The sequence below is a fragment of the Cricetulus griseus genome, chromosome 7, assembly GCF_003668045.3.
Source record: "Cricetulus griseus strain 17A/GY chromosome 7, alternate assembly CriGri-PICRH-1.0, whole genome shotgun sequence".
Taxonomy (NCBI): domain Eukaryota; kingdom Metazoa; phylum Chordata; class Mammalia; order Rodentia; family Cricetidae; genus Cricetulus; species Cricetulus griseus.
The window spans coordinates 79,913,151-79,928,173 of record NC_048600.1 but is presented as its reverse complement, the minus strand read 5'-3'; the positions used below and the strand labels follow the sequence as shown (position 1 = coordinate 79,928,173).

At 40.3% G+C, this 15,023-nt stretch overlaps 1 protein-coding gene across 1 annotated transcript in view; it reads left to right on the top strand.

Annotated features, from left to right (window-relative positions):
- The window catches only part of Dnah9 (dynein axonemal heavy chain 9), a 338,224-nt gene that overhangs the window by 162,221 nt on the left and 160,980 nt on the right, over positions 1-15,023 (top strand). The window contains exons 39-41 of the mRNA XM_027427134.2: positions 10,213-10,378; positions 12,567-12,669; positions 13,158-13,397. Coding sequence (XP_027282935.1) covers positions 10,213-10,378; positions 12,567-12,669; positions 13,158-13,397 — 509 coding nt within the window. The remainder of the gene's footprint in view (positions 1-10,212; positions 10,379-12,566; positions 12,670-13,157; positions 13,398-15,023) is intronic.

The window sequence follows — 15,023 nt, the reverse complement described above, 5'->3', positions numbered from 1 at the left end:
ACTACAGGATGCTTCTCATTTTCAAAGGCTTATAACACAATGGCTACACACTGTGGCACATACATATCTCTAGAAGGACATATACAAAATAGGGTAATAGTAGTTGTCCCTGGCATGAAGAACATGCCAACACTGAGAGTCTGGTGGATAATTAAGAGAGTATGATTCTTAAATTAAGTATTTTACAAGTGCAGAGAAACCCATACTGTGACTTACCAGATGCCCATACACTGCCACCAGATTCAGCAGGTGTTCACACACCTGCCTCACTTAGTCTCCTTCCCACTCCTTATTAATATGAGTACCACACCCAGTATGCATCATTATACAAATTCTCCATATCTACCTATAGTCATAAAACATATAGTGCTCTCATATGCATTTAAATGTTAAATATATATCATGCTGTTCTCTTTGGCAACTTATTTTTATCAGTGTTTTGATATATGCATATCTATTTCATTTATTTTTCTCTCCTACATAGAATTCTATTGTGGGGATAAATGGAGCCTTTTATATACATCATCCTACTGAAAGGCAACAAACTTCCTTTTAAAATTTCTTTTAGTCCTTTGAGAATCATATACAGTATGTTCTTGCTATATTCACACGCTACCCAGCTGCATCTATCCCCTTCACTTCCTACCCAACTTTGTGTTTTTGTTTGTTTTTTTTTTCATTTTTTTAGCCCCTGTCTGATTTGTGCTGCCCATATATTTGATGCGTAGCTGTCCACTGGGACATGGTCAACTTATCAGGGACCATAAGCTTAGGAAAAGTTGATTCTGTCTCTCCCATAAATTATCAATTGTCAATAGCTTCTTATCTGTGGGTGGGGTGTGGCTTTGTGCCTACCACCCCTTATCCATCTTGCCGTTTGGTCTGGACTCAACTCACAGAGATTTATTTGTGCATGCTCTCACAACTTCCATGCCCTGCTGTGTCAGAAAACACTGTATCTTTGTAGTCATCCACTGTCTTAGGCTCTTTCCACTCCCTTCTCCACATGATTCCTGAGCATCAGGAAAAGAGGGCATGAGGCAGAAGTCCCATATAGGGCTAAGCAGTCCTCATTCTCTTACTCTCTGCACCTTCACTAGTTTATGGTCTCAGTGTCAATTGCCATCTATTGGAAATACAAACTTCTCTGACAAGGATTGAGAGATACACTAACCTGTGAATATAACAATGAGTTATTAGTAGTAAGTTAAATACTATTTCCTTTTAGAAGAATAATAGTAGTAAATCCTCCCCAGGGCCTGTGAACTATCTAACCATAGGCTCTTGGCCTGAAAAATGGTGCCAGGTATGTGTTTCACTTTGTGGAGCAGAATGAATTCCAATCAAATAGTGATTGGTTACTCCAAAGCTATTCATAGCAGTAGTACAATGTGGGCATGTCTTACCAGGCCAGTTATTACTGTAGTTCGTAGGGTTCACAGGGGGTAAAGACTGATGATTACATTTCTTCTTCAGTAGTGTGCATGACACCTTCCAGAACTTTGAAAGTTAGAGCAAGTAGGGATAATGCTTCTGTATCAATACCAGCTTGACTGATACGTTATTGATATGCTCTATGACTCAAGTATGTGGTATTATCATCAATAGTGTCTTACCATCAGATCTCAAAGGATAGTTGAGATCATTGGCAATAATCTGTAATGTTTGGGGGTTAGTGGGCTTCACTGGCCAACAACTCCACAAGAGGTAGCCCATTCCTTTGTTAGCCTGTGGTGTCAACTAGGGGCACTGTGGCACAATTAGGGTAGCTCCTAATTTTAACTACTTATATCTATTATATATGTGTATATCTACATACTAGAAGGCTTCTACTGTAATATATATTTTTTGAAAAGGTCTTTAGCATTATTTATCACTCCCCATATTCCTTTATCTACCCTGCCCTCCCATCTCCCACCCCAGTTTAATCCTCCCTGTTATATTGTTACCCTTTTACTTTATACTACTGACCCCTACTTCTTACTAATTTCCTGACACCTATGAGTATTTCTAATGAAATATACATATACCTGAAGGTTCAAAGCTACCATCCACAAATGAGAAAAAACATGCAATGTTTATTTTTCTGGAACAGTCACCTCACAACAGAATGATCATTTCCAGCTCTATCCATTTGCCTGAGAACTGCATAATTTTGTTTATCTTAACAGCTGAATAATATTCCATTGTATAAATGTATCATGTTTTTCACTTCCTATTCATCAGCTGATGGACATCTAGGCTATTCCCTTACACAGTGCAATGAACACAGATGAGCAAACATCTCTGTAGTAGGATACATCTCTTTAAGTGTATGTCCCAGAGTGGTATAGCTGGATCATGCAGAGCTATTTCTAGTTTTTGAGGAACCTCCACTCTGATTTCCATAGTGACTGTACCAGATTCTACTCCCAATCAGCAATGAATAAATGTTCCTCTTTCCCTTCATCCATGAAAGCATTTGTCATCATGTGTGGGTTGTTTTTGTTTATTTGCTTTGTTTTGTTTTTTTGTGGTCATCTCAGCCATTCTGACTGGGGCAAGATGAAATTTCCAAGTAGTTTTTAAATTTACATTTCCATGATGGCTAGAGATGTTGAACATTAAAAAACTAACCATTTGTGTTTCATCTTTTAAGAAACCATTTAGTTTCATGTTTAATTTTTTTAAAAAATTGTGTTGTATGGTTTCTTGATGTTTTGTTTTTTGAGTTCTTTGTATATTCAAGATAATAACCCTCTGTGTCCATCAGATATATCTGATAAAGAACTTTTCCCATTTTACTGACTCCATTTTATGAAAGGTTATGAGTTAAAACAAATATAATAAACCATACATATTGAAAGTGTAAACTTTGGTAGGATTTTAAATATTTACAAACCCATGAAACTGTTGTCATTGTTGAAAAACTGCACATGCCTCCTCCAGGTTTCCTCATGTCCTTTGATTATTCCTTATTGCCACCCTTCCACCCTGCCCTATGCCAGTCATCCACTCATCTTCCTTCACAGCCAATAAGTTTGTACCTTCTATTATTTTATATACTAAAATAGCATACTTGCTCTTTTTTTGTTTGCCTCCTTGCTCAGCTGCATTTTAAATTAACCCATGTTGTTCAGTGTCAACAGTTCATTCTTGAATAGTAAGATAAAATTTGTAAAAATACTCCAGATGATTCCTAACACACAAGTGCTTAGTAGGGGGAATCTATTATTATAATATTATTATAATATTAGCAAAAATGCTTCTCCAAGTTGAGACTGTATGGTATACCATTTTTCATAAGTCACAGCTGCCAGCATCAAAAGAGTATAAACTTTAACAAAGAAGCTGAACAAAAATTATTCTGAAGAAAAACAAGCTAATATTATTGGAAGAAATGCTCTTTCTTTTAAATAAGAAATAACCCCACTCCACAGACCAATCCCAAAGGATCTGGGGGACATTTTGTGACTCACACATTGTTTTAGCCCAGCGGGTGCTTTTTTTCTTCCCACCAGAACTTCTTGTATAAAGGAGGCACCTGCCTCTCTTCTCTCTCAAAACATCCAGTTTTGGAGTCTCCATTGAATCCTCTTTGAAATGACTGAAATGCAAATGAGTAATGTGCTTTGGGCATTCCCACAGCTCACATAGCTGTATAGACAGCACAAATTCAATGTTAATATAGTCAGCCTGTGCTAAGAGCTCCATCCCAACCCCTTTAGTTCATTTAATCCCCCAGCTATCCTGTGATGCCTCATTGGCAATGCTTTGGGTTATAAATAGCAGAAAACCCTAAGTATGGTGGCATAGAAATCACAAATACACACACGCGCGCACGCGCGCGCGCACACACACACGCACGCACGCACGCACGCACGCACGCACACACGCACATGCACATGCACATGAATGCATGTATGCATACACATACACATACACACAAAGAAATCCAAAGGTAAATAGTTACAAACTATATATAAGTTGTTTAATGATACCAGTGTTAAAATATTTGTTATCCTCTTGACTTATCCTTCAAGATGACAGAATGTCTTCTGCTTCATTCATTGTATTTTCATTCCAAATAGGGAAAGGAGGGTGGTATGTGCATGGTAGTACATACCCATAATCCTAGCTCTGGGATGCTGCAGTAGGTGAATTGAAAGTTGGAGGTCAGCCTGGGCTATATGGGGAAAACAGATATAGATGGATAGATGTGGATGGATGGATGGATGGATGGATGGACGGACGGACGGACGGACGGACGGATGGATGGAATGGATGGATGGATGGATGGATGAATGTATGGATAGATGCACAAGTGGATTCATGGGTGGATGAATTTAACGGTGGAGCACTCAGGAACCTCCTAGGTTTGTGCTTGTGTCTCACTGTTCACAGTTGTGGCCACCCCAGCTGGAAAGCATTAAAAGAGAATGAAGTTGGGAGCCATGATAATCACAGGTCTGACCATGACTTTCTTTTTCATAAGATGAGCACACAAGGCTTAGTATTTTAAGTGTGTCTTCCCTCAAAGTCACACTACAAGTTAATAGCAAAGTTGTCTGATTTTATCAAGCTATATGACCCTTTTATTCTGATGCTCTGCAAAGTATGCATCTTAATTTGCACAGTGGAATGCCATCTTTGCTCTATGCCCTGTGGAGTATGCTAGTATCTGTCTCTTGGACAGTGACTATAACAAGACATTCCTTCATCATGAAAAAACTCATATTTTAGCAAGCCACTCTCTGTTCCATGCACAGCTTGATTGGCAGTGCTTCAGCTCAAGCTGAGGTCTCTGTTCTCCATCCCACCACATTCTCCACACACCCAGCTGTATGCCTTTTCTTCCCTTTGCTAGACAACAACCTAATGGTTAATCCTTGGGTTGTGCTGAGAGTCACTGTGATAAAAGCTCATTTCAGCTTTATGTGGTAATATATTGTTTATGATTTATTAAAGCCACTGAAGATCAGAGAAGCAAAGCAGCCAATCTAGGAGATCTTACCTCTCTCTACCCAGATGAAATGGAAATCCTGTTTCCATGAATCCTTTTCCTGCCCAGCCATCTCACTCCTGTCTCTACTTCCCTAGTATTGGGATTAAAGGTGTATGATCCCAGGTTGCTAAGATCACTTTTGTGTGAGCTGTTTCTTTTAGGACTGGGTCAATTTCATGTATTCTGCCTGGCCTTGAACTAACAGACATCTGTCTACCTCTTAATCCTGAGTCCTGGGATTAAAGGTGTGTACCACCACTGCCTAGCTCTATGCTAACTAGTATGGCTGTTTTGCTATTTTGATTTCCGGTGGCTTTAATAAACCATAAACAATATCTCACCACAACTTTATTTGAATATCTTTTCTGTTGAAGACCCCTTTATATCCTGTATCTCTTTTATGACCTATACCTCCCAGATGGTCACCTGGAACATGTTTTCACTTAGAAGAGGTGGAATTGTATTGCTAGTCTGATAAATCATGGTTACTAGAATTATATATAGATTTAGCTCTGAGCTTTCTAACAAGCAGTTCATAAAGGCAAATGTGAGCTAGCTTTTATGGGGTATAGTAACAGTGTCATCTTAGATTATTGGTACAAATAAGTTGCCTCTCTTTCCAAATTGTTTTGGGGTCCCTTTGGGTCTTTGTTTTAGTAGATCTTTTTTTTTCTCTGTGCTCTCTTTTCATTCTTATAGAAAATGTGAATACTTTTTAAAAAGAGAATGATAATAAAATTCACAAAGAGCCATAGACTGACCAAGAGAGAAAAGGGGGAGTAAAGAACTTGGTGAATATTGATGGACTCAGAGTTTCTGCTGAGAGAAGCTGGCTGAACTTCACGTTCATGGTAACCCTGCATTCTCTCATTGTCCAACTGCAATTGAATTATTAGTTCAACAAATACTTGAGAGCTTAATTACACTAATTAGAGAGGGCCTCAGATGTCTGAAAGTGAGAGTTTAGTCTCTATAACCTGCTCATTAAAGCTTAAGGTTATGGATACCTTCAAAGATTTTCTCAAATCCCTACCTCAAAGCAGTGCTGTGCTTATACTGGTATAGGTAGGTAGCTCCCCTTTGCTCAATGTTTTCCAAGAAGGAAATGACACAAACTAATGCTGGATCATCTGCAACCCATCATCTAATGAGCAAGGACTATGCTTGGAATTATAAGTGATTCAAAACACAATGAAACTTCGAGCACTACCTTCAGACAATAGAGAACTCATCCCATTACTTATGAAACATAGCACAGCCATTAAAATCATGTTTCAAAAGGATCCTTATTATCAGATAGAGAAATTTTTCATAGAGCCAGGCATGATGGCTCACATCTGCAATCCCAGCCCTCCAGAGGCTAAGGCAGGAGGTTCATTAGTTAAAGGCAGGTTTGTGCTTTATAATGAGATTCTGTTGCAACATATATATTAAATAAAAACTAAAATATATATAAGCAATATGTTCACAACAATTATGGTTTGTAGAGATTTTTAAAATCTAATAGAAAAAGGTGTCTTGAATCAAGTACAGGACACAAGAATACTAAAAGAACTGCTAACTGCTTGGTGATAGAATTTTGGTCAATTGTCACTTTCATCACTGCGAATTTTTGTGCATTCTAATCTTCCCAGAATGAATATGTATGATTTTATAGTCATGCAAAGCAAGCTATTTCTTGAAAGAATACATCAAAAGGCCTTACAGATACAACTGAAAAATCTTAACGTATGAAAAACTTAAATAATCTGAAAGGAAAATAGTTCAAACACAAGTATACAAATCATGTGATTGCAAGGGAAGTCATGATTAATTAATTATTGATGCTATCTACAAAAATTATGGAGCAGGCAATGAGCTGAGAGTTTCTAAAGGCAGAAAGCAGATTGAAGGCCCTGTGCAGACATTGTTGGCAGCAATGGTTCCCTGAGAGTCTGCAACCGGGCAGACTTGGGGTAAAGCTCTGATTTGTCTCTTTGTAGTCATTTGAACTTGGGAAGAAAAAAGGCTTGATTTATCTAAAGCTCAGTTTTCTCCTCTAAAAGACTTTTGAGAAGTAAAGACAGTTCATCAGGGGCTATGAGGGGAGCTGGTAACACAGTGCAGGTCAGCTGCTTACTGCAGCAGGTCCCTGGCATGTCCTATGGATACGTGAATGTACTACTCTTGAATCTAGATACTGGAGGACCAGAATGGTCAGGAACAACCTAGAGATGCTGAAGATGAAGGCACAAGGGATTGCTCACCTGGTGTGACAGTTAATGTTTATTGTCAAATTGACAAAATACAGAATCACCAAAGACACAAACCCCTAGACATAACTGTAAGGGGTTTTCTAGATTGAATTAACTGAGGTGAGAAAACCCATCCTAAACATGAAAGGTACTATTCCAAGGCCTTGAGTTTTGACCTGAATAAAAAGCATAAAGCAAACTCATCTTTCTCATCTTCCTGAAGATGTATGCAATGGACCAACTGCTTCCTGCCTCATTTGCCATGATGGACTGTACCCTCAAGCCTAAGTTACTTTCTTTGGGTATTTTGTTATAGTAACCAGAAGACTCACTTCTATGTCCAGTGATGAAAAAAGCATTGGGATCAGCACCTAAAGATCTAGATCTCAGGTTCAACAAGGAACTTCCTTGCTTAACTCCTGAGCCTTTAATTCTAATATTAAAAGAATTTATTTTTCTCTATTTCAAGGCTTACTATAATATTTTCATTCACCCCTCAACTGAATAAATAATTCCTAATCATTCTTGTGTGTGCTAAAGAATGTGCTGGAGAAACAAAATAATCCCTGTCCTCAGGAGTTTAGATTCTCATATGGAATGAGTGGGTGAGACAACATACAAGATAAATAGTAACTAATAAAATGCATTAAGCCATAGTGAGTGTTATAAAGAAAAAATTAAACGGAGGTAAGGGAAGGATGTGGGGGTTCAAATTTAGTTAGAGTATTAAGCAGGCCTTACTGGGCAGTGGGCATATTTGAGTACATATGAAGAAACAAGTCATACCAGTATTTGGAAGAAGAGATACCAGCCATAGGAAGTAGCCAGAACCAATTCTCTGGGGCCAGTGAATAATGTTTGTACAGGAAGTAGGTGGTCAGAGTAAAGAGGTTGTCTAGACTGAAATGAGATATGAAGGAGAACTCAAGCAGGGCATGATCTGGCTCCCTCTTCGCAAGGGATCCCCTGTCTGCTGCTTTAAGAGCATAATGCAAAGAGTGGAGCAGGAAGTCCAGGTGACAAGCTGGAGTAGTACTGCAACTGCCACATGAGAGCCAGAGCACAAGATGGTGGCCACAACCATGCTGAAACAGTCTTCACATGGAAAATTGCAGTCATAAGATACTGGAGATTGGCATTAATCAAAACACAGATCTCACAAAACAGATGCCATTGCTCTCTAAAGCCACAGACTGAACTGTGCCCCTCCACACAGGTCTCAAGAGGTTCAGGAAAAAAAGAAAGAACAAATGTGGTGGGCTTGCTTCACTCAAACCTGTGTGGGACAGGTCAGAACTCAACCGGAAATGCTCAGTGAGGGCTGCTCTTCTCATCACTACTGTTTATTTTGCAACATCAATATCAACACAGTCCCTCAAACTTAAGCCACACCCACTCCTCCAGCCCCACCAGGATACAGTGTCATTCCCTCTTAGACATGAACAGAAGCAGAGAGAGGTCCACAAGGCTGAAGACCATGCCTCTCTCTTCCTTTCTTCCTCAGGAGAACCTCACATACTCCATTTGAGACAATCCAGCACTCTCCAAGGCCACTTCTTGCTGACTGGGTGCTTTTCTCCTCCACCATCCTGTAGATGCCTAAAGAGCTTAATCAACCCAAATTACAGGGTCTGCTTAATTCAAGGGTTTGATTTGAATGCTACTGCCTTAGGAGGTGGAGAAACAAGTATTCCTAAGGAGAAGCTTCCTATTAGCAGGACTGTTCTCAAAGCGTGTCCTTGGCAGCCCATTAATTATATTTCATTTTGACAGATCTCGTATATAGTTGTTATATCTTTGGGGGGGGGAGAAGGTGTTGGGTGATTAATTGGTTGATAGTGTATGTTAATTGCATGCTAATTAAATTTAAATTTAATTCATATTTGAAACACTTAATTTAACTTGGGCCCAGGAAATTAGAATATTCAAGCGTCTTGAAGGAACTTGTCTTTCTATCTGTCACCTTCCTTGTCTGTTGACACTTTCTCCTTGTTTACAAACTTGTTTTTCAGGAGAAGAAATGAGATGGTTCTTAGGGCTCCCAGCTGTAATAAGAAAGTGTTGGTTCTTGCAATCCATAAATATTTAATTGCTTTACTAGAAAAAAAAAGTAAACCCTAACTCTCTACCCCATTCCTTAAGTTTGTTTTGAACAAGCCCTATCAGGCTGGAAGCAGGGTGTCTGTTTCCTTCCCTCTGGCTTGAAAATGGGAAAGACAAGTCCAGGAGAGTGTCTGTACTTAGTTCTCAGAAGGTCACTGTTCTTTACCATTAGGGAGCCATTGGACTGAAGGCAGTCAAGGGCACTTATGGATGCCTCTCAGATGTTCTCCAAGGTTGTTTTTCCACTCCCACTCATGGGAAACACCAGGAGGGGAAGATTCTGCAAAGATTGTTTCCAAAATATCCAGTGATTCCTCCTACAGCTTGGGGGTCAGAGGGGCCTCCAGCTGATCCCTGAAGCCACAGCTGTTAGTCTCCTTTGTGTCTTGGGCACAGTGGAGAGGTCTACCAGAGTCCAGTTCTTAGGGATAAAAACCTGGCCTGGTGACTGTGAATGCATCTTCACCTTCTAACCTATAAACAACAAAAACTGGAAACCACGAGAATGGCAAGTGCATGGGCTCTAGGGTGTCACTGTTCTGTTTTACCTTCTTGCTCTCCCATAGCAATGCAGTTTAGTGCTTCCATGCTTTGGCACCCTTAGCTCTGAAATGGAATATGATTCATTTTATCATCCTATATTGTAAGAATTAGATGAGGTAGGAAGGACAACTAACAAAACACACAGTAGGATGCTTAGTGCCTGGTGGGTAGTGCCACAATGGCTGCCTGGTCACTCCAGGCTTCTCTTCTGGTTCCGTATCTAACAGTATGATAGTTGTTCTTTGTGCATTCATGGAGTGCACTTCAGCTTGCCCTGGATATGTAACACCTCAGTATTCACTTCTGAGGTTAGAACTTCCTTCCCTAACTAACTGGATCTCTCCTCAGCTGTCCTAGAGAAACCTCTAGAAAAGAAAGCTGGCAGGAATTATGGCCCTCCAGGCAACAGGAAGCTCATATATTTCATCGATGATATGAACATGCCCGAGGTGGATGCCTATGGGACGGTACAGCCCCACACTATCATCAGGCAGCATCTAGACTATGGCCACTGGTAAGTGTCCTTGCAGGAGGGTTTCAAGCCGCTCAGCTCTCTTGGGGTTGCAGTGACAAACTTCATTCAGCTCTAATGGAATAAGAGAAGCCCAGGGTAAACCCCATTCCTTGGGGGCGTCTATGCTTCTTGGAGTGTTCCCCCTTAGGAGGCTTCCAGAACAAAGAGTACTGAGCTCTCACCCAACAAGTAAGCTATGGTTTTCTACAGGACTCACTGCCAAGACCTAGAGATTGGGAAGGACAGGTGTGTTGGAAGAGTGGTCAGAGGATGGAAAGGGAATTTTGGATTTTATTGGCTATATGCTATACACACATATGGAAACATACCAAAGTATACCAAATGCACCATTAATATTTTTCAAATATAAAACTATGTTATACAATTTTAAAAAGAAAATGTTATCTCAAAATTGCATCCTCTGAGACGTCATCTAGACATGGAGCTAAATTCCCACTTGCCTCTGCTTTGGCCTCCTGCAGGGGTTTTATGATGATAGCAGACACACTCCCAGCCGACCTGCTTGGGCTTGACATCTTCAGAGCAATGCAGAGTCTTGCAGATTCTCTCACAATATCCTCATTTTTAAATGCAGCCAGTCTATACTGGCCAGATCATCTGTCTCCCTTTCCTCCTTCCATAAAGATGGTGTATATGTGTAGGGGTGGGGGGGATGTTCAAGAGAGAAATGAAAGAGGGGCGGCAGTGAAGATGCCAATTTGAGTTGCTTCTCAGTCCTTCCTAAAATCTGTCTCAAATGCCATTAGCATCTTGCCCGCAGGCTCCACACCAAGATTTGAGTTACTAAACACTATAGAAAACATAAGGTAAAGCTAAGTTGTTTAGCTTTGCTTCATGGTCACACATCTTAAGTGGGAAGTAGAAACAATGAAAATTCTGCCCTATTGCATCCTATCTTTGTAAGTACTTTCTCTGAAATATCTAGTTCAGATTCTGTCCTCAAATTTCCAATGTCCCAAAGCCGATGACTTTGGTTTCCTGCGAAAACTGTTGGTAAGTCCACCCTTGCTTCGGTAATACTTGCTCACCACCTTCCACACTCTGTGTCCCAGTCTTCCATGACATCTTGCCTAAAGCATAACCATAAAGTATATTGGTTCCATTGTTTTCTGCTCCTGAAGTCTAGGCTAGCTGTTCCTATCTTTTTGTTGACTCCTTCATGTTATTGAAACCTGTTTTGTTTGTTAAAAGTCATTCCCTAATATCTATTCTTTCTTTCTTGTGTGTATAACTGTATCCCCACCCTTCTTCTTGCTTCCTGCTTGACTTTCAACTCACTCTTGCATGCATTCCTCTTTGATTTGTGCCCCAGCCTCCCTGGTTTCTAAACTGTTCCTGCAAACCTCCCTACTGTTGTTACTGTGGACTCCAAGGGACCCTGTTGGGGGGAGGTCTTTCTTTTCTTTATAGTGCTAATTGAGGAGTGTTGTCTTCCATTGCTTTCTGGGCTGCCACATCCCCCTGATTTTCTTAGTGCCTGTCAGTCCTCGTCAATGTCCTCCTTCTGGGCTAACTCCATAGATACCAGATTTCTCTTAATTTTGTCTTGAGCTATTGTTTCTTTTTAGTCTCTCAGTAAATCTAGGCTTCTATTTTTTTATTTAAGTACCTGTAGTGGTTTGAATGAGAATGGCCCCCATAGGCTAATATACTTGGTTCCCAGTTGGTAGTACTGTTTGAAGGAAGGATTCAGAGGTGTGGCTTTATTGAAGGAGATGTGCCATGTGGGCAGACTGCAATTTCAAAAGACTCATGTGATTCCCCATGCACTCTTGCTGCCTCAGGTTGTGGATTAAGATGTGAACTCTCAGCTGTTCCTTCACTCTGCTATCATGGATTCTTACCCTCTGAAACCATAAGCAAAGTTAAACACTGTCTTTTATAGGTTTCTGTTGTCATGGTGTCTTATCACAGAAATAGAAAAGTATGGAAGACACAACCCAAGCATATGAATCGTGGAAATTATCCTACTTCACCTTAAGGAAGTGCTACTTGCCTCAGCCCTCACAGATAACTCTCACTATAAATTCATTTGTTTATCTTGTTTAGAGAGAAAATGCTACTATGTGACCCTGACTACTCTCATACTCACAGCTTCCTGCCTCCTGAGTGCCTGGGTTATAGATGTATACCACCAAAGGTGGCTCACTGGAGGCATCTATTTCAGGTATGATCGGAACAAGATGTCCCTAAAGGAGATCATGAATGTACAGTACATCTCCTGTATGAACCCCACTGCAGGCAGCTTTACCATCAACCCAAGGCTTCAGGTATGAAAGGAGTCAAGCAGGGATGATACTTCTGAATCCTAATGCTACCTATCAGGGCTAATGGCCTTTGACTATCAGTGGTAACTGTCCTTTCCTCTGCATAGCCTACCAAAGTGGCAAACTGACTTGCATTTCTAGGATAAGAGGCCCTAGAGTCAACATCACAGGATTGAAAACTAGAGGAGTTCCCAGAGTCTACATGACTTGACTCCCTCATTCTCAATATAAGACTTCTGATAGATGGAATTACCTTCTCCAGAGTGTACAGATACACAGTGTCATCTCAGGTTTGGACTCAGATTCTTTTCCTGCTACCCATATAGTATCTTTGGCCAAAGTTTCAATGTCATTCTTCTTTCAGTCACTTCAGGTTCAACCTAAGCTTGGATATAGAATCTTTGATTACTGTCCCCAGTCCAATGATCTTTACTGGGTGATAAATGATATCCAACTTACTCTTGTTCCATGTTTCTTGTTTACTTCTGCAGCGTCACTTCAGTGTGTTTGTCCTCTCCTTCCCGGGGGCTGATGCCCTCTCCTCGATTTATAGCACCATCCTGAGCCATCACCTGAAGCTTGGAAACTTCCCCACCACCCTCCAGAAATCCATTCCTCCTCTGATCAACCTGGCTGTCACCTTCCACCAGAAAATTGCTACCACATTCCTGCCCACAGCAATCAAATTTCACTACATTTTCAATCTCAGAGATTTTGCCAATATTTTCCAGGTAAGTTCATGAGATACTGTGAAAACTTAGAGATGACCCATAGGCTCCTATTCTTAATAAAATAGATAGTGAATGGCAAATCCCTCTCAGCAAAGATAAATTATCTGGAGTTGTGATCACAAATAGGTAAAGAATATCACAAGCTCCATGACAAAGACTTCAACAAAACAACATTTTATTTTAAAACTAAACTATTTCTCAGTAAAGACAGCACATTTCTCAGTTGGTTCCTTTGTTCCAAGGCTCAGCGTCAAAGAGAAAATGCTATATTACTACTCTAGTGCATTGGAAAGAAAAAGGGAGAAGATCGACAAGAAAGTAGAAAGAGAAGACAGAATGAAAAGGAGCAATAAGAGAAGGGGAAAGAGGAAAGAAGAGAAAGGAAAAGAAAGGGAAGGGGGATAAAAAAGTGTAATTATTTAAAAAAAATCTTCATCACTTGTACTCATTAATTTCATGATACTCCGTAAGTGCTCTTTGCCATTTTCTGATACAACCTCAGTCCTACAAATTTCAGGTTCATTTCCGGATCAAATTTCAGATATAGTCTAGTCTGGTCTCCAATGTGAGATCCTCCTGTCACAGCCAGCTGGAGGTCAGATTAAACTATATAGTTAAATCCTATCTCAAAAATAACAAAAGCAAAACCTCACTACCCTGTAAAGCTTATGGTGCCAAGGCTCCCACAGCATGCAAAGTCTGTGCTTACTCATAATTAGCTCACACACTTAGCATTAATTGGGGAAGAGATTGCTTACATCACAGATCCATGCTTAAACTCACTGAAATGTGATGGAGTCTGGATATTACTGTTTGTGTTTCCTAAATGAAAACCAAGAGGTTAAAAACTTTGGTCAAATTCACATTGCTCTTCAGTGGCAGTGCTAAAGGAGAACTGGTCAACCTCCCCTGACCAGACACAACGTTGCTTTGACTCCTGTGTGGACATTTGCCTTGTTATCTAGACATTACAAAACTCTCTTCTCACCTCAATATTTTGCAGTCAATATTGTTTTGGTCGGTTTTATCAAGTTGACACAAACCTAGACATATATGGGAAGAGGGAATCTTTTTTTTTAATGTATTTATTAGTTCTAGTTAGGGAACAAGCTTGTTTCACATGTAAGTCCCTTCTCTTTTTTTAAGATTTTATTCATTTATTTATTTATTTACTTATTATGTATACAACATTCTGCTTCCATGTATATCTGCACACCAGAAGAGGGCACCAGATCTCAATACAGATGGTTATGAGCCACCATGTGGTTACTGGGAATTGAACTCAGGACCTCTGGAAGAGCAGTCGGTACTGTTAACCGATGAGCCATCTCTCCAGCCCTAGGAGGGAATCTTTAATTAAGAAAATTCCTATGCCGGGCGTTGGTGGTGCACGCCTTTAATCCCAGCACTCGGGAGGCAGAGGCAGGCAGATCTCTGTGAGTTCGAGGCCAGCCTGGTCTCCAGAGCGAGTGCCAGGATAGGCTCCAAAGCTACACAGAGAAACCCTGTCTTGAAAAATAAAAAAAAAAAGAAAGAAAATTCCTCCAAACAATTGATGTGGGCAAGCCCACTGTAGGCAGTGCCATCCCTGGTCAGATGCTCCTTGGTTGTAATAAGAAAGTAGGC